This window comes from Carcharodon carcharias, chromosome 17 (genome assembly GCF_017639515.1).
Source record: "Carcharodon carcharias isolate sCarCar2 chromosome 17, sCarCar2.pri, whole genome shotgun sequence".
Lineage (NCBI taxonomy): Eukaryota > Metazoa > Chordata > Chondrichthyes > Lamniformes > Lamnidae > Carcharodon > Carcharodon carcharias.
This window is the reverse complement of record NC_054483.1, coordinates 62,326,350-62,347,179: the sequence shown is the minus strand read 5'-3', so window position 1 is coordinate 62,347,179 and position 20,830 is coordinate 62,326,350. Positions and strand designations below refer to the sequence as shown.

General features: G+C 43.9%; 1 protein-coding gene across 5 annotated transcripts in view; it reads right to left on the bottom strand.

Annotated features, from left to right (window-relative positions):
- The window catches only part of pcgf5b (polycomb group ring finger 5b), a 201,792-nt gene that overhangs the window by 9,988 nt on the left and 170,974 nt on the right, over positions 1 to 20,830 (bottom strand). For 4 of the 5 annotated variants that reach the window (XM_041209351.1, XM_041209352.1, XM_041209353.1 and 1 more), the window contains exon 9: positions 15,522 to 15,661. The exons of the other annotated variant lie outside the window; for it this stretch is intronic. In XM_041209351.1, coding sequence (XP_041065285.1) covers positions 15,522 to 15,661 — 140 coding nt within the window. The remainder of the gene's footprint in view (positions 1 to 15,521; positions 15,662 to 20,830) is intronic. 5 annotated transcript variants of the gene reach the window in all.

Here is a 20,830-nt window from a genome sequence, read left to right as displayed (position 1 = left end):
AATTACTACCGTAGCCGCTGGCATTAGCAGAGTGGGTAAGCCATTTTTGAGCTGATAAAATTGAGATAATATTAATTCTACAGAACGAGTCTCAATCATGTCTTTAACTCCTTGCTATGTAATGGGGATTCCCTTATCACTTGAATGTTTAACCTTCATGTAAAGGAAACAATTCTCCTTGATTTTAGAGCAGCCCCTGTAATTTCTGACCAATTGCTTTTGGGTTCCATTGACAGATCTACAGCACAGTAAGAACACTGACTGCCGCCAAAACACCACAACACATTCAGTTAGAGGACATGCCAGAAAATTTCAGGCCAGCTCAATTCACAAAAGTAGAATACAAAACAAATCCCAAATCCCCGAGAGGCTGACCTAGATTTTTTTTTTAAATGCCGAATCATTTGATGTTAACTTTAAGCATTGTTTATTTAATTTTGTTCTCCTGACTTGTTCACCAGGAAAGAAAAGGGGTTGGTGGGGGGGTATTACTGCCAGGTCACATGAGTAAGTTGGAAATAAGAAACAATGGTGTTACACCAATTCTACACTCCTGGTGTTTTGGATGTAATGGTGAGGATTTTCCCATGGGCTCTGGGACTCTGATGTCATGACCAAATGTGGGTCCTGGGACCTTTACCATGGGAGCTATTTTCCCAGACGCGGTCTCCTAATTAGCTGCCTCCAAGTTCACTATCCAATCTCACTGTCCAATTAAGAACGGCAGGCAGGCTCCCAATGCTGTTGGCCAAATCAGAGGCACAGCAGTCTAGAAATTCAGAATCTCCACCAGCAGAAATGGGTACTACTGAGGAGAACGCAAGGGCACCTCAAAATGGAGATACTCAAAGAGGGGTCAAAATAATTAACTTTTTAGAGGAGCCAAGCGGGCAAGCTCCTCAAAGGGGGGAAATCCTTCAGTGGTAGGATTTGGGCTGCGGGAGGGGCTTTTGCTGCCGGCAGTTCCCTCTTTGGGGGTTGGAGCCTCCACTCCAATGGCTCCCCAGACTGCACAGGGAGGCCGCCTTGATTTAGTTGATGGCCTCTGCACGAGGCGGAGGCCATTGCTCTGCTGCTGGCAAAATGCCGCGAGTGATCTAGATGGCCCCTAAATGAGGTCATAAAAACGCAGATTGGCTGCTTACTATCATGCAGCAAGCAGCTAATCTGCAATCCTGTCTGTCCAAGGGAAACTTTCCTGGCAGAGCGAGCGCATCGCCCAGCACAATATTGTACTATTTTCTCAACACTCGCACCTCCAATCCTGTCAAGCTGGAACCGGGCAAGTTCTGCCCAATATGTTTGGACAACTGAACAGAAAATCAAGTAGCAAATGGAAAAAATGTTTTTCAGACATTCAACAGCTACAACAAGATGCTATCCTCTTGACTCATGTCTCTAAAAACTGACCGTTGACAGAAGAACAAGATTTAAAAAGGTTGCCAATCTTTCTAGAACCTGATGGCTAGACAGGCTGAAACATTCTTAGACATATATGCAGTTGCTCTTTTCACTGGCCAACTGTTATAAATGTTAAAATAAAACATTAAACCAAGTGTTTTTGTGTACAGAATAAGTTCATAATTCTGATGAATGACCTGCAATTAGGTTTTTCTAGCCTCAAATATATACAACTACTTGAAAGGCAAAACTTTCTCAATCACCTCCAAAAATGAAACAAAATTCTTCTCCGGGATGTCTCTTTCCAGCAGTCTCATTGATCAATAATGATATTTTGGTGGTGTCATTTTCTTGCTGTATCATTGGACAACATGATCACGATATGGGGAGGCAATGGCACAGTGGTATTGTCACTGGACTAGTAATCCAGAGACCAAGAGTAATACTCAGGGGACCTGGGTTCGAATCCCACCACAGCAGGTAGTGGAATTTGAATTCAATAAAGATCTGGAATTAAAAGTCTAATGTGATGACCATGGAACCATTGTTGATTGTTGTAAAAGGCCCTGCCCTTTAGGAAGGGAAATCTGTCATCCTTACCTAGTCGGTCTGTCTAGCCTACATGGGACTCGAGACAAAATGACCCAGCGAGCCACTCAGTTGTAATAAGCCGCTACAAAGTCACAAAAAAGGAATGAAACCTGATGGACCACAGAGCATCAACCTAGGCAATGGAATGACAATGGCAATCGCAGCCCTGTTGACCCTACAAAGTCCCCTTTACTAACATCTGGGAGCTAGTGCTGAAATTGGGAGAGCTGTCTCACAGACTAGTCAAGCAACAGCCTGACATGGTCATCCCTACAGAATCATACCTTACAGATAATGTCCAGACACCACCATCACCAACCCTGGGTATGTCCTGTCCCACTGGCAGAAGGGTGGCACAGTGGTATATGGTTGGTAGGATGTCCTCAACATTGACTCCAGACCCCATGAAGTCTCGTGGCATCAGGTCAAACATGTGCAAGGAAACCTCCTGCTGATTACCACATACCGCCCTCTCTCAGCTAATGATTCAGTGTTTCTCCATGTTGAAAACCACATGAAGGAAGCATTGAGGGTGGCACGAGCGCAGAATGTACTCTGGGTAGGGACTTCACCTAGAGTGGCTTGGTAGCACCTACTGACCGAGCCCTAAATAACATAGCTGTTAGGCTGGATCTGCGGCAGGTGGTGAGGAAAGCAACAAGGGGGAAAAACGACCTTATCCTCACCAACCTGCCTGCCGCAGATGCATCTGTCCATGACAGTATCGGTAGGAGTGACCGAGACGAAATCCCGCCTACTCATTGACGATACCCGCCATCGTGTTGTGTGGCACTACCATTGTGCTAAATGATAGAGTTCGAACAGGTCTAGCAACACAAGACCGGACATCCATGAGGCGCTGTGGGCCATCAGCAGAATTGCACTTGAACACAATCTGTAACCTCATGGCCGAGCATATCCCCCACTCCACCATTACCATCAAGCCAGGGGATCAACACTGGTTCAGTGAAGAGTGCAGGAGGCCATGCCAGGAGCAGCACCAGGTATACCTAAAAATGAGGTATCAACCTGGTGAAGCTATAGCACAGGACTACCTGCATGTCAAAAAACATAAGCAGTAAGTGATAGAGCTAGGCAATCCCACAACCAACAGATCAGACTGAAGCTCTGTAATCCTGCCACATCGTAAATGGCTGTGGACTATTAAGCAATTCACTGGAGGAGGAGGCTCCTCAAATATCTCCATCCTCAATGACGGAAGAGCTCAGTGCATCAGTGAAAAAGATAAGGCAAAAAATTTGCAACAATCTTCAGCCAGAAGTGCCGAGTGGATGATCCAGTCATACCTAGCACAAAGGAAGGTGGTTGTTGGAGGACAGTCATCTCAGCTCCAGGCCATCACTGCAGGAGTTCCTCGGGGTAGTGTCTTCGGCCCAACTATCTTTAGCCTCTTCATCAATAACCTTCCTTCTATCATAAGGTCAGAAGTGGGGATGTTCGCTGATGATTGCACAATGTTCAGCACCATTCGCGACTCCTCAGATACTGAAGCAGTCAATGTCCAAATGCTTCAAGACCTGGACAATATCCAGGCTTGGGCTGACAAGTGGCAAGTAACATTTGCACTACACAACTGTCCATCTCCAACAAGAGAGAAACAAACCATCGCCCCTTGATGTTCAATGGCATTATCATCACTGAATCTCCCACTATCAACATCCTGGGGGTTACCATTGACCAGAAGCTGAACTGGACTAGCCATATAAATACTGCGGCTACAAGAGCAGGACAGAGGCTAGGAATCCTGCAGCGAGTAACTCACCTGCTGACTTCCCAAACCTGTCCACCATCTACAAAGCACAAGTCAAGAGTATGATGGAATACTCCCCACTTGCCTGGATGAGTGCAGCTCCCACACCATCCAGGACAAAGCAGCCCGCCTGATTGGCACCAAATCTAAACATTCACTCCCTCCACCACTGACGCACAGTAGCAGCAGTGTGCACCATCTACAAGATGCACTGCAAGAGTTTACCAAGGCTCCTTAGACAGCACCGTCCAAACCCGAGACCACTACCATCTAGAAAGGCAAGGGCAGCAGATAGGTGGGAACACCACCACCTGGATGTTCCAATCCAAGTCACTCACCATCCTGAGTTGGAAATATATCACTGTTCCTTCACTGTCATGGTTCAAAATCCTGGAATTCCTTCCCTAACAGCACTGTGGGTATATCCACACCACATGGACTGCTGTGGTTCAAGAAGGCAGCTCACCACCACCTTCTCAAGGGCAATTAGGGATGGGTAATAAATGCTGGCCCAGTGAGCGAAGCCCACATCCCATGAATGAATTTTTAAAAATCCATCTCGGCCTCCTCTGGAGGCCCCCAGATCACAGATGCCAGTCTTCGGTCAATTCGATTCACTCCATGTGATATCAAGAAATGGCTGAAGGCACTGGATACTGCAAAGGATATGGACCCTGACAATATTCCGGCAATAGTACTGAAGACTTGTGCTCCAAAACTTTCCACGCCCATCGGCAAACTGTTCCACTACAGCTACAACACTGGCATCTACCCGGCTATACGTCAGAGGTCTATAGCACAGAAAAAGGCCCTTCGGCCCATTGAGTCTGCACCAGTCAAACATATACCTAACTATTCCAATCCCATTTTCCAGCATTAGGCCCATAGCCTTGAAGGCCATGGCATTGCAAGTGCACATCCAAATACTTCTTAAATGTTATGAGGGTTTCTGCCTCTACCACTCTTCCAGGCAGTGAGTTCCAGATTCCCGCCACCTTCTGGGTGAAAAAATTCTTCCTCTCATCACCTCTAAACCTCCTGCCCCTTACCTTAAATCTATGACCCCTGGTTATTGATCCCTCCACCAAGGGGAAAAGTTTCTTCCTGTCTACCCTATCTATGCCCCTCATAATTTTATACACCTCAATCATGTCCCCCCTCTGCTCCAGGGAAAATGACTCCAGTCTATCCAATCTCTCCTCATAACTAAAACTCTCTAGCCCAGGCAACATCCTGGTAAATCTCCTCTGCATTCTCTCTAGTGCAATCACATCCTTCCTATAGTGCGGATTCCAGAACTGCATGGTATACCCTAGCTGTGGCCTAAACAGCATTTTATACAATACTAGCCTTCCTGCTCTTATATTCTATGCCTCAGCTAATAAAGGCAAGTATCCCATATGCCTTCTTAACCACCTTATCTACCTGTTCCACTACCTTAAGGGACCGGTGGACATGCACACCAAGGTCCCGCTGATCCTCGGTATTTCCCAGGGTCCTACCATTCATCGTGTAGTCCCGTGCCTTTTTTGTCCCTGTGCATCACCTCACACTTATCCTGATTAAATTCCATTTGCCACTGATCAGCCCATCTGACCAGCCTGTCTATATCCTCCTGTAACTTAAGGCTGCCCTCCTCACTATTTACCACCCCACCAATTTTCATGTCATTCGCGAACTTACTGATTAATCCTCCTACATTCAAATCTAAATCGTTTATATATACCACAAACAGCAAGGGATCTAACACCATTCCCTGTGGAACCCCACTGGAAATAGGCATCCAGTCACAAACACCGCTCAACCATCACTCTCTGCTTCCTGCCACTCAGCCAATTCTGGATCTAATTTGCCCAATTGCCTTGGATCCCACGGGCTCTTACCTTCGTTATCAGTCTCCCATGCGGGACTATATCAAAAGCCTTGCTGAAGTCCAAGTAGACTACGTCAAGTGCATTGCCCTCATCTACACACCTGGTCACCTCTTCGAAAAGTTCAGTCAAATTGGTCAGACATGACCTCCCCTTAACAAAACCATGCTGACTGTCCTGGATTAATCCCTGTCTCTCCAAGTGTAGGTTAATTCTGTCCCTCAGAATTGCTTCCAATAGTTTCCCCACCACCGAGGTTAGACTGACTGGCCTGTAGTTCCCTGGTTTATCCCTTCCTCCCTTCTTGAATAATGGTACCACATTGGCTGTCCTGCAGTCCTCTGGCACCTCTCCTGTGGCCAGAGAGGTATTTAAAATTGCCTCACTCAACAGCTTGGGATACATTTCATCCAGGCCTGGAGATTTATCTACTTTTAAGCCAGCCAGACCACTTCGAACCTCCGCCCTTTCTATGCTAATTTCTTTAATTATATCATGGTCCTTCTGCCTGATTTCATACCTACGTCGTCCCTCTCACTTGTGAACAGCGACACAAAGTATTCATTTAGAACCCTGCCTACCATCAGGGTCCTTAATGGACCTGACTCTTCTCTTAGTTATCCTCTTACTCTTAATGTACTTGTAACTTAATGTACTTTGGATTTTCCTTTATTTTACTGCCAATGCTTTTTCATGCTCCCTTTTTGCTCTCTAGTTAAGGACATTCTATACTCCTCTAGGGCTTCCGCTGTTTTGAGCCTTCGGTATCTGCCACAAGCCTCCCTTTTTCTCTTTATCCAATCCTGTATATCCCTCAACATCCAGGGCTCCCTGGATTTGTTGGTCCCACCCTTTATCTTTACTGGAATATGTTGGCCCTGTACTCTCCCTATTTCCTTCTTGAATGAGTCCCACTGCTCTGATGCAGATTTACGTAAAAGTAGCTACTCCCAGTCCATTCTGGCCAAATCATATCTGATCTTATTAAAATTGGCCTTTCCCCAATTTAGAACTCTGATTTCTGTCCCATCCTTGTCCTTTTCCATAACAACCTTGAATCTAACGGAGTTATGATCACTATCTGCAAAATGCTCTCCCACTGATACCTCTAACACTTGCCTGGCTTCATTCCCTAAAATTAAGTCCAGGACCGCCTCCTCTCTTTTAGGGCCTTCTACGTACTGGCTTAAAAAGCTCTCTTGGATGCATTTAAAAAATTCCGCTTCCTCTAAACCTATCACACTATGAATAACCCAGTTAATGTTGGGGAAGTTGAAATCCCCCACTATTACTACCCTACTTTTTTTTACACTTCTCTGAAATTTGCCTACATATCTGCTCTTCTATTTCTCTCTGGCTGTTTGGGGGCACGTAGTACACTCCCAGCAATGTGATTGTTCCTTTTTTGTTTTTCAGTTCTACCCATATGACTTCATTTGAGGAGCCTTCTAAGATGTCGTCCCTCCTTACTGCTGTGATTGATACCTTGATCAATACTGTGATACCCCCTCCTCTTTTACCTCCTTCCCTGTCTTGCCTGAAGACCCTATATCCTGGAATATTGAGCTGTCAATCCTGCCCCTCTCTCAACCATGTCTCTGTGATAGCAATGACATCATACTTCCATGTGTTAATTTGTGCCCTCAACTCATCTATCTTATTCATCAGACTTCTTGCATTAAAATAAATACCAACCAACCTTGCCAAATTTCCTTGTGCCTTAACTGGCCTACAATTTCTTTGCCTTCCAGACTCACTTGATAAATATCATCCAGGTTCCTGGGAATAACTCATTAGACTTTTTAAATTCCAGATATTTATTGAATTCAAATTTCACCATCTGTCATGGTGGAATTTGAACCCAGGTCCCCAGAGCATTACCCTGGGTCTCTGGATTACCAGTCCAGTGACAATACACTATGCCAACATCTCCCCGATCAATGCCTTCCCTTATCAATACCTTCCCCAATGTGGAAAATTACCCAGGTATATCCTTTATACAAGAAGCAGGACAAATCCAACCTGGCCAATTACCGTCCCATCAGTCTACTCTCGATCATCAGTAAAGTAATGGAAGGGGTCAACAACAGTGCTATCAAGTGGCATTTGCTTAGCAATAACCCGCTCACTGATGTCCAGTTTGGGTTCCACCAGGGCCACTCAGCTCCTGGCCTTAGTTCAAACATGGACCAAAGAGCTGATCTCCCAAGGTGAGATGAGTGTGACTGCCCTTGACATCGAAGCAGCATTTGACCGAGTATGGCATCAAGGAGCCCTAGCAAAACTGGAGTCAATGGGAATCAGGGGGGAAAGCTCTCTGCTGGTTGGAGTCATACCTAACACAAAGGAAAATGATTGTGGTTGTTGGAGGTCAGTTCTCTCAGCTCCAGGATGTCACTTCAGTAGTTCCTCAGGGTATTGTCCTCAGCTGAACCATCTTCAGCTGCTTCATCAATGACCTTCCTTCTATCATAAGGTCAGAAGTGGGGATGTTCACTAATGATTGCACAATATTCAGCATAATTTACGACTCCTCAGATACTGACCCTACCGTCTAGAAGGAAAAGGGCAGCAGATAGATGGGAACACCACCACCTGGAAGTTGCCCTCCAAGTCACTCACCATCCTGACTGGGAAACATATCACCTTCGCCTTCGCCAGATCAAAATCTTGGAATTCCCTTCCTAACAACACTGTGGGTGTACCATACCACATGGACTGCAGCGGATTAAGGAGGCAGCTCACCACCGCCTTCTCAAGGGCAACTAGGGATGGGCAATAAATGCTGGCCCAGCTAGCGAAGCCCACATCCCGTGAATGGATAAAAAAAAGGTTCCAAAATCAATTACCCTGTATTTGACTGAGATGGCTCCAGGCCAGTGGTGGTAAAGCCATATGAGAAGTAGTCATGAATTTCTGTACGTTTCCATTTATATGGTTATAGTGGTCAGATCCATCTTAAAATAAAGCTGAAAAGGGATAGGGAAACGGTAATCAGATAGATCAAAGCCAGATCAAGCAAATCAGAAATTGAAAATGCCCAATTTAAAAAGTGCTTAAATAGACTGAAGATGCAATACACAGCCCTGAAAAGAAAATAAAGCAGTATCAGATCATTTAACAAAGAATGAACTTACAGTGGAAGGATACCTATCAATAAACAGAGAATTCTTTTCATGCTAGAGGGATAAAGTCTGGCTTTGTTGTGCTTACTTCAGGTAAGGAAAACATGGAATAAGCTAGGAGAATGTTCAAGGGAGGACTGCCTTGAACTTTCCCCCCAGGATTACAGTACTGGCAGGAAAAAAAAAACTAGCTACTAGTTCTGACTTTGACTGATAGCTTTACGAATGGAAGTTATGTAAAGCACTTCTGTTCCAGAAGCTGAGTTACTGTGTTCCCTCACCCAAGAGGAAAGTGAAGACTGATTAATATTGCTGAGTGATCAAAAGACTAACACCCAACAGAAACATTAATGGAAACTGCACAAAACTCAGCTAACAATAGGGTTCAAATCCTGAAAAAAAAACTCTTAATAAAAGAACAAGAGAACTCCTGAGGCTAATTGCCCAAAAAATAACTGAGGTTCAACACACTGGAAGCTTTTGTGGACTTAAGTAAAGGACCATCTTCCATTAGTGGTGGACAAAGATTGAAGACAGAAAACTGTAGAGTCAGAATGGAAAGACTGGAGTAAAATAGGTTGGAACTACATTTAGCTAATCAGGTATACTGTAGATAAACGACATCATGAATCAGATAATGGTAGATGACCCAAAAGATCTAATTCTTTGAAGAAACTTGACCAATGTTCCAATACAGAGGAAATGGGTCAACAAGAGTATTGACAATCATGGCAATGTTTAATTTTTTCTTGAGAATTATGGTCAACTGTAAAGATTAGGATGGTCTTGTCTCCAAACTATTAATGGCCATGAACCAGGTTTACCCTGAACGAGGAGAGACTAATCCAGTTATGTTGGATATTGGACCATTTTAATTACAATTGAGTCCAATTTCTGGAGCAAATATAAATGATCCTTCTCCTTTAATTGGCAGTGTTTGTGGAATTAGGCCTCTTATTATTCCCAGGAGAGTTTAGCATACTTATAGCTACAACAGATATGACTAAGGAACTTAATCCATTTTGATGATTTTGGTAAGCAAAACCTGACCAGAGCATCATGAAAAGCTGAGGCACATATTAACATGGCTAAATAGTGCTGCTGCATAAGTCACCATGATGAAGAGTCAGTGGCATTGACAATATGTGGAAATGTAGGATACACTATCAAACAAGATTAATGTCTAGGCTCTTGGCCAAGAATACATAATGAGACTTGAGTGAGAGGTTGAAACACCTGAGCCCGAGGGAAAATATTGCTTGACTGACAGCTCTGGCTCTCTGATCGATGGTGTCAATTACACAATGCTTATTTACACAAGATAAAGAGATTTCAAGTGTTTGTAGTTTCTGCTTTTGATTCTTTGAAGGGTCTGGATGATTGACACTTTTATTGGTCTGTAGCAAAAAGGAGATTTTTTTCAAGAAAGTGGAAAGTTATCAGTGAATGAATGTTTTTAAAGCTTTTTTTCCCACATACTTCTGTCCCTATAAGGTTCAACGATTCTATACAGTGTATAGCGGGTGAATGGGCATGGAAGTGCCATACCTTGACATGGGGGCATGAGGTGCCTTAGGGGTTGTTTGAGGGGGGCATAGCTTGGGATGGGAGCATGAGGTGCCATTGGGGATGGGTGAGGGGGCATACCTTGGCATCGGGACATGAGCTACTATAGAGGTTGTTTGGGGGGGCCATACCTTGACATGGGGGCATGAGGGGCCATTGGGGGTTGTTTAGGGGGCATAACTTGGCATAGGGACATTGGGAGTATGGGGAGTGTTTGGGGATGAGGGGGCATTGGGGTAAGGGCTGGAGGACCTTTCTGTTTTTATTACACCTGGGATGAAGTCACACAGCACCGAGGCAGGCTTTTAAATAGCCCGCCTCTGCACCTGGTAGTCCCTGTTCTAATAAATCAATTTTCAGACTTTTATTTAATCTTTTCACTGTGGGAAACACCACTGAAGGCCCAATAGTACACAGGTATGAATACCCAAGTTGATTAGGCCTCAAAAGATCATTTTAAATAATTTAGTTTCACAGTAGGTCAACTTTTCCTATTACTAAGTTTCATTTACGCATACACACATAGAAATAAGATAAAATTTGGCTCCTCCTTTTCTCCAGTAAATGGGGAAGAATTGATGAATAATAGATAGCTGTGTGAATGTTGGTGCTATTGCAGAATAAAGCACTTTTTTGGGTTAAGTGTGAAAAGCTCTGTCTGTGGCACAGGCCTTCACTGGATGCGGGTGCATTTGCAGCACTTGCTTTCCAGAGGCACATTTTTTTTCAGGTTGGTTGGCCCGACTGCAGATGCATCCCCCCCTCCTAACCCCCCACCCCCAACAATGAAAATCTCATCGTTGCGGGCACTTTCTCCCTAGGTAGGCGGGCTATGCTGAGAATTTTCCTGACTCCCACATGAGCCACCTTGAGGATGAAAATCCAGCTCATAAAGTTCATGTTTTTCAAAAGCTGAGAGGTTTAAGAGTGTAAAGTTGGAAAGTTCAAGGAATATAATAAAATTTACAGTTGTATTTATGATTTGAACTTTATTCATTTATATTAAATATCTGTGCACTTTTATTGTAATTGGCAAGACTGAATAATATTAATCATAGTACTGTTTTAGATCAAAGGAGAAGGAAAACGTGTAAAGAGTGTTCCCATAGTTAATTTAATAATTAACTTTCTAAGCAGAGGGGAAAGTACAATATAATAGCCAAAGTAAAAAATGCACTGTTAATTAATGTTGAGATGATTATGAAAGAATGTCATTCACCATGATCAACAATAACTCAGCATGAAAGTAACCACGAGAGGAAGGCAGAATTGCCCAATGTGCAGCCACAGCCTCCTACCCAGGGAAAATGGCTGTACACTTTCATGCTCATGCTGCCAAAGAGGAAGCTTTACCACTGGACTCTTACCTATAGTACTTTAAATATGGATTGTAAAGTTATTCTGCTAAGGCTGTTCTGTAATGTTGGTGCTATACAGTAATTAATCTTGTGATTGAATTAATTGCACTTTAATAGATGCTGTTAAGTTGGATAGTGCCATAAATGCATCTCTGCAACTGAGGACCTTCGATGCCTAAGGCAACCAAGTGCTAAGTTGAGCATCACTGGTGTTTTAATGAAGCCATCTTTCTGCCAGAGCTACCGTGGCCAATAATCAATACCTTTTGGCCTAACTTTCAAATTTCCAAGTAAGCTAATTTACATAATACATATGAAACCCTAAAAATATACAATAAATCCTGGTCTAATTTCTGATGCACGGGATTTCTCTAATACTTGGATTTTTCCAATACAAAATTAGTAACATATTGTGGGTGCTAAGCAGGATTTAGTGTTCTAAGAAATCTTAAGGGAGTAGATTGGGGGGAAATAAGCAAAATTATTCTAATAAATCAATTTTCAGAATTTTTTTTAATCCTTTCACTGTGGGAAACACCACTGAAGGCCCACTAGTACATAGATATTAATACCCAAGTTGATTAGACCTCAAAAGATCATTTTAAATACATTTCATTTCACAGTAGGTCAACTTTCTCTATTACTAAGTTTCATTTACACATACACACATAGAAAAAAGGTAAAATTTGGTTCCTCTTTTTCTCCAATAAATGGGGAAGAATTGATCAATAATAGCTGTGTGAATGTTGGTGCTACTGCAGAATAAAACACATTTTTTGGGTTAAGTGTGATAGGCTCCGTCCATGGCACAGGCCTTTACTGAAGGTGGGTGTACTTTGCAACACTTGCTTTCTGAAGGCACATTAAGGTAGTGCCATATGCACACATGGGACTTCGGATGAGTCTTGGACTGCTCAAGCAGGCTGTCTGGCTGATATCTTCTTTTCATTGATAAACAATGGCCTAAACTTTCTGGTCGATGTGCAGGGGCGGGTCCCGCTTGCCGACATGTAAAATAACGTGTGGTGACATCGGGCATGTGTCCCAACGTCACCGCGCGTCATTCAGAGCTTCAGTTCGGTGGGTGCGCACCGGAGTCAGCTGCCTATTAAGACCATTTAAATAGCAATTAAAATAATTAACTGAGCTGCCCGTCCAACACTAATGTTGGCAGGCAGGCGAAGAGCCCAGGTGGCCTTCACATTTTTCATGGAACCTCATCCACGGGTGGGATGAGGTTTTCATAAAGGTTTTTAAACTTTAATAAGAATTTTTAATAAAATTCATAGACATGCCCCAGCTTATGAGGGGACATATCTGAATCATTTAAAAATATCTTTTATTCACTTTTTCATAACGAAATTAATCTCCCTGAGGCAGCTCTGTGCCTCAGGAAGATTTCTGTGCTCTTTTGCGCGCATGCACGAAACAGCGCAGGCCCCGACTCAGCCTCCTGCCCCCACCTGCACAGGGAGTGCTCGGTGCTTCCAAGTGCACATCAGGCTGGGTGGGCCTTAATTGACCTGTCCATGTAAAATGGCGGTGTGCAGCTCATCGCTGCCCGCTCAACCCCACCGACGAGGAAAAATTCTCCTCAATGAAAACGTTTCACTTTGAACAAAGGAGAAGCAGCAGCTGAGGAAATTCTCTGCCATAGTTATTGTCACTTTATATGTGTACTGTGTGTGCATTACCAACTGCCTGATGTGGCAAATGTGTCCAGAAGTCAGTTTGAAAGGATTTAGTAGTTTGAAAGCTTCATGCTGTGTTAACCTTAACTCCTCTGGTAAAAGACATGCAGTAAGTGGGACAATTCTGTGACAAACTGTCTTGTGAAGCAAAGCTGGCAAAAACAAATGTCCTCTGACCTGTAGCTTTCACAGTAATCTCATCAATTCAAAACACAGATCACTAGATTCACTGAATCTAATTTCATAACTTCCGATGGTGGAAATTGGACTTGTAACCTCTGGGTTCTTAGTCCAGTATTATAACTACTAAAATAAATTTAATAGGGCACAACACAACAACTGTGGCTGCAATTTTTTGTATTCATTCATGGGATACGGGCATTGCTGGCTACGCCAGCATTTATTGCCCATCCCTAATTGCCCTCAAGAAGGTGGTGGTGAGCTGCCTTCTTGAATCACTGCAATCCGTGTGGTGTAGGTACACCCACAATGCTGTTAGGGAGGGAGTTCCAGGATTTTGACCCAGTGACAGTGAAGGAATGGCAATATGTTTCCAAGTCAGGATGGTGAGTGGCTTGGAAGGAAGCTTTCAGGTGGTGGTGTTTCCATCTATCTGCTGCCCTTGTCCTTCTAGTTGGTAGCAGTCGTGGGTTTGGAAAATGCTGTCTAAGAAGCCTCAGTGAGTTCCAGCACCGTGTCTTGTAGATGGTACACACTGCTGCCACTATGCGTCGGTGGTAGAGGGAGTGAATGTTTGTGGATGGGGTGCCAATCAAGTGGGCTGTTTTGTTCTGGATGGTGTCAAGCTTCTTGAGTGTTGTTGGAGCTGCACTCAGCCAGGCAAGTGGAGAGTATTCCACCACACTCCTGACCTGTGCCTTGTAGATGGTGGACAGGCTTTGGGGAGTCAGGAGATGAGTTACTCACTGTAGGATTCCTAGCTTGCAACCTCCTGTTGTAGCCACAGTATTTATATGGCTAGTCCAGTTCAGTTTCTGGTCAATGGTAAGCCCCAGGATGTTGACAGTGGTGGATTCAGTGACGGTAATGCCATTAAATGTCAAGGGGTGATGGCTAGATTCTCTCTTGTTGGAGATGGTCATTGCCTGTCACTTGTGTGATGCAAATGGCACTTGTAACTTGTCAGCCCAAGTCTGGATATTGTCCAGGTCTTGCTGCATTTGGATATGGATTGCTTCAGTATACGAGGCATCACAAATGGTGCTGAACATTGTGCAATCATCAACGAACATCCCCGCTTCTGACCTTATGACAAAGGAAGATCATTGTTGAAGCAGCTGAAGATGGTTGGGCCTAGGACACTACCCTGAGGAACTCCTGCAGTTATGTCCTGGAACTGAGATGATTGGCCTCCAACAACCACAACCACCTTCCTTTGTGCTAGGTCTGACTCCAACCAGCGAAGAGTTTTCCCCCTGATTTTCACTGACTCTAGTTTTGCTAGGGCTTCCTAGCAAAAGGCTGCAGGCGGTCAAATGCAGCTTTGATGTCAAGGACAGTCATTCTCATCTCACATCAGGCATACAATATCATCATCATCTGCAACTTAGCTTGTTGATGTAATCTCTTGATGAAAGGTCATTTTACCCCCACTAATTCAAATATGACATATCTTACCCATCACCGTAGGCCTCTCAATTAATTATAAAATAGTAATTCAATTGAGTAGGGATCAAGGTGATATCACAAACCATTAGCAGATTATGCTCATCACAGAATCACAGTAGAGAAGAGGCCCTTCAGCCCATCAAGTCTGCACCGACACATGAGAAACACCTGACCTACCTGCCTAATCCCATTTACCAGCATTTAGCCCATAGCCTTGAATGTAATGACATGCCAAATGCTCATCCAGGTACTTTTTAAAGGATGTGAGGCAACCCGCCTCACCACCCTCCCAGTCAGCGCATTCCAGACCGTCACCACCCTCTGGGTAAAAAAAGTTTTCCTCACATCCCCCTAAACCTCCTGCCCTCACCTTGAACTTATGCCCCCTTGTGACTGACCCTTCAACTAAGGGGAACAGCTGCTCCCTATCTACCCTGTCCATGCCCCTCATAATTTTGTACAACTCGATCAGGTCGCCCCTCAGTCTTCTCTGCTCCAATGAAAACAACCCAAATCACCTTGAAATCAGAGATTGCATCTGGTTTAGTTGCTGAAGGAGATCAGATCTCCCCACCATGTTCTCACTAGCAGCTGCAGGCTCCTTACTTGTCCCTGCAGCCTGCTCCAGAGTGCTTCCAAAGACCTCTAGGCAGGGATCCTGTTAAAAAAAGATGAAGCTGTACATGGTCGAGTTAAAACTGCACAAAATCTTTCTGCATCCCGCCCTCCCCCACTCACCAAACGTGATCTTGTCAAGATCATGGAACAAAAGCGTAGTTTTAAAATGATAATTCACAGGGATTACATGAAACAGTAATGTTTTACCTGTCTACATTGTTTACTTGATGACATTGCAAATGGTTTACAGGAATTCCAACAATATTTGCACTTATATAGTGCATTTCACATAATAAAACCTCCCATGACATTTCACAGCAGAGTTATCAAACAAAACTTGACACTGAGCCACGTAAAGCAGGTGACCAAAAGTTTGACAAAGAGGCAAGTTTGAAGAAGCGTCTTAAAGGCGACAGAAATAGAGGCAGAGAGTTAGGGAGGGAATTAAAGAAAGAAAGGCTTGCAATTAAATAGAACTTTTCACAAACATAGAAATATAGGGCAGAAAATTACACAAGGTGGGCATTCGCGTGCACAACCTGGCTGAGCGTAAAATGACGCGTGATGACATTGGGCGAGCGACCCAATGTCATTGTACGGTCCCACGATATTTCATCCAGCAGGTGCACGCCACAGTCGGCAGCACGCCCGCCGACAATTTAAAAGATCTATTAAGGCCATTAAAAAATTAATTAAATTTAAATTTAGGTGAAAAGGCCAAGTGGTCTTTGCATTTTTAGGGAACTTCATCCACGGGTGGGTTGACATTTCCTAAAGCAAATAAAAATCACATTAAAATTTTACACTTGAATTAAAAACATGTCCCGACTCATGTGACAGACTCACATGAAGGGACACGGTTCATAACATTTATAAGATCTTTAATTTTTAATCTGAAATCATTTCTCAGAGAGCTGCCTCAGGGAGATTATGCAGTATGCACTTGCGCTCATGCGCGAAGGTCACGCTCCTCCAGCTCACACTCCTCTGCTGGCGTTTCACACTGGGCGGGCCTTAATTGGCCCACCAGTGTGAAATTGCCTTCCGGGCCCGATCGCGGGCAGTGGTCAGTTTCCCAACAGCCCCTGCCCACCCCCCACTGAGCATACACGCCAAGGGCAAAATTCTGCCTGTAGAAGCAGGAGCAAGTCATTCAGCCCTTCGAGCCTGCTCTGCCATTCAATGTGATCATGGCCGATCCTCTATTTCACACCATATTCCCGCACTCTTTGCATACCCCTCGATGCCTTTAGAATCTATTTCTTTCTTAAATATATTCAGTGACTTGGCCTCCACAGCCCTCTGTGGTAGAGAATTCCACAGGTTTACCACCCGTAGAAGTTTCTTCTCATCTCAGTTCCAAATGACCTACCTAGTATCCTGAGACTGTGACCCCTTGTTCTCGATGCCCCAGCCAGAGGAAACATCATCTCTGCATCCAGTCTGTCCATTCCTGTCAGAACTTTATACTTTTCAATGAGGTCCCCTATCATTCTTCTAAACTCCAGTGAATAAAATTCTAGTCGACTCAATCTCTCCTTATATGACAATCCTGCCATCCCAGGATCAGTCTGGTGAACCTTCGCTGCACTACCTCAATGGCAAGTTTATCCTTTCTTAGATAAGGAGACTAAAACTGCACACAATCCTCTAGGTGTGATCTCACCAAGGCCCTGTACATCTGCAATAAGACATCCTTGCACCTGTACTCAAGTCCTCTGGCAATGAAGGCCAACATGCTATTTGGCTTCTTAACTGCTTGCTGCACCTGCATGCTTGCTTTTAGTGCTTGGCCTACAAGGATATCCAGGTCCCTTTGTATATCAACATTTCCCAATCTATCACCATTTAAATAATGCTCTGCCATTCTGTTTTTCCTACTAAGGTGGATAACTTCACAATTATTCACGTTATACTGCAACTGCCATGTATTTGCCATAAGACCATTAGACAGAGGAGCAGAAATTAGGCCATTCGGCCCATTGAGTCTGCTCCGCCATTCAATCATGGCTGATAAGTTTCTCAACCCCATTCTCCCACCTTCTCCCCATAACCTTTGATCCCCTTACTAATCAAGAATCTATCTCGGTCTTAAATATATTCAATGACCTGGCCTCCACAGCCTTCTGTGGCAATGAATTCCATAGATTCACCACTCTCTGGCTAAAGAAGTTTCTCCTCATCTCTCTACTCTGAGGCGGTGCCCTCGGGTCCTAGTCTCTCCTACTAATGGAAATATCTTCCGCACGTCCACTCTATCGAGGCCTTTCAGTATTCTGTAAGTTTCAATCAGATCCCCTCTCATCCTTCTAAACTCCATCAAATATAGACCCAGAGTCCTCAAACGTTCCTCATATGTTAAACCTTTCATTCCTGGGATCATTCTCGTGAACCTCCTCTGGACCCTCTCCAGGGCCAGCACATCCTTCCTGAGATATGGGGCCCAAAATTGCTCACAATATTCTAAATGTGGTCTGACCAGAGCCTTAAAAAGCCTCAGCAGCACATCCCTGCTTTTATATTCTAGTCCTCTCGAAATAAATGCCAACATTGCATTTGCCTTCCTAACTACCAAGTCAACCTGCAAGTTAACCTTAAGAGAATCCTGGACTAGGACTCCCAAGTCCCTTTGCACTCCAGATTTCTGAATTCTCTCCCCATTTAGAAAATAGTCTATGCCTCTATTTTTCCTACCAAAGTGCATAACCCCACACTTCCCCATGTAGTATTCCATCTGCCACTTCTTTGCCCATTCTCCTAACATGTCCAAATCTTTCTGCAGCCTCCCTGCCTCCTCAATACTACCTATCCCTCCAACTATCTTTGTATCATCTGCAAACTTGGCCAGGATGCCCTCAGTTCCTTCATCTAGATCATTAATGTATAAAGTGAAAAGTTGAGATCCCAACACTGACCCCTGTGGAACTCCACTAGTCACCGGCTGCCATCATGAGAAGGACCCCCTTATCCCCACTCTCTGCCTCCTGCCAGACAGCCAATCTTCTATCCATGCTAGTACCTTGCCTCTAACACCATGGGCTCTTATCTTACTGAGCAGCCTCCTGTGTGGCACCTTGTCAAAGGCCTTCTGGAAGTCCAAGTAGATAACATCCATTGGCTCCTCTTTGTCTAACCTACTCGTTACCTCCTCAAAGAATTCTAACAGATTTGTCAGGCATGACCTCCCCTTGATGAAACCATGCTGACTTTGCCCGATTTTACCATGCACTTCCAAGTATTCTGAAATCTCATCCTTAATAATGGACTCTAAAATCTTACCAACAACCGAGGTCAGGCTAATCGGCCTGTAATTTCCTGTCTTTTGCCTCACTCCCTTCTTAAACAGGGGGGTTACATTAGCGATTTTCCAGTCCTCTGGGACCCTCCCTGACTCCAGTGATTCCTGAAAGATCACCACTAACGCCTCCACTATCTCTTCAGCTATTTCCTTCAGAACTCTGGGTTGTAATCCATCTGGTCCAGGTGATTTATCTACCTTCAGACCTTTCAGTTTTCCTAGCACCTTCTCCTTGGTAATGGCCACCATACTCACCTCTGCCCCCTGACTCTCTTGAGCTTTGGGGATATCACCCGTGTCTTCCACTGTGAAGACTGACACAAAGTACCTATTCAGTTCCTCTGCCATTTCTTTGTTCTCCACTACTACTTCTCCAGCGTCATTTTCCAGCGACCCAATGTCTACTTTTGCCTCTCTCTTACCCTTTATATATCTAAAAAAAACTCTTGCAATGTTCTTTTATATTACTGGCTAGTTTACCCTCATATTTAATCTTCTCCCTCCTTATTTCTTTTTTAGTTGTCCTCTGTTGGTCTTTGTAGGCTTCCCAATCCCCTGGTTTCCCACTGCTCTTTGCCGCATTGTATGCTTTCTCTTTAGCTTTTATGTTGTCCCTGACTTCCCTTGTCAGCCATGGTTGCCTCGTCCTCCCTTTAGTATGCTTCTTCTTCCTAGGGATGAATTTTTGCTGTGTCTCCCAAATTACTCCCAGACCCCCACTTGCTCAATCTGTTTAAATCGCCTTGAAGCCTCTTAACATCCTCCTCACCACTCACATTCCCACCAAGTTTTGTGTCGTCATCAAACTAGGAAAATGAACATTTGCTTCCCTCATCCAAATCATTGATATCTTTTGTGAATAGCTGAGGCCCAAGCACTGATCCCTATGGTACTCTGCTAATTACTGCCTGCTACTCCAAAAGACTCATGTATTCCTACTCTCTGTTTCTTGTCTGCTAACCAATTCTCAATCCATGTCAATATATTACCCCCAATTCCACGTGCTTTAAATTTTGCACACCAACCTCTTAGGTGGGACTTTATCAAAAGCTTTCTGAAAATCTAAATACACCACACCTACTGGTTCTCCCTTACCTATTCTGCTAATTATGTCCTCATAAACTCAAGTAGGTTTGTCAAACATGATTTCCCTTTCATAAATCCATGTTGACTTTGTCTAATCCTGCTGATCTTTTCTAAGTGTCCTGTTAGCACATCCTGTATAATACTCATGCATTTTCCCTACCAATGATGTTAGGTTAACCAGTCTGTGATTTCTCCCTCCCTCCTTTTTTAAATAGTGGGATTATATTTGCCACCCTCCAATCTGCTGGGACTGTTCCAGAATTTACAGAATTTTGGAAGATGACAACCAATGCATCCACTATTTCCATGGCCACCTCGTTTAGTACCCTGGTATGTAGATTATCAGGCCCTGGGGATTTATCAGCTTTTAGTCTCATTGATTTCCCCAGCACTATTGTTTTAGTAATACTAATTCCCATCAATCCTTCCTTCTCACCAGACCCTTGGTTCCCTAGTATTTCTGGGAAGTTGCTTCCTCCGTGGAGATAGAACTAAAGCAGTTGTTTAATTGCTCTACCATTGTCTATTACAAATTCTCCTGTTTTCGACTGTAAGGGACCTACATTTGTTTTCGCTAATCTTTTTCTTTTTATACACTCATAGGAGCTTTTACATTCCGCTTTTATGTTCCTTGCAAGTTTACTCACTCTCTATTTTTCCCCTCATAGTCTACCTTTGCTTAATTCTAAACTGCTCCCAACCTTCAGGCTTGCTACTTTTTCTAGCAGCTTTATATGACTGCTCTTTGTATTTAATACTATCCTTAATTTCTTTTGTTAGCCATGGTTGGGCCGCTTTTCGTGTTGTGTTTTTGCACCAGAGAGG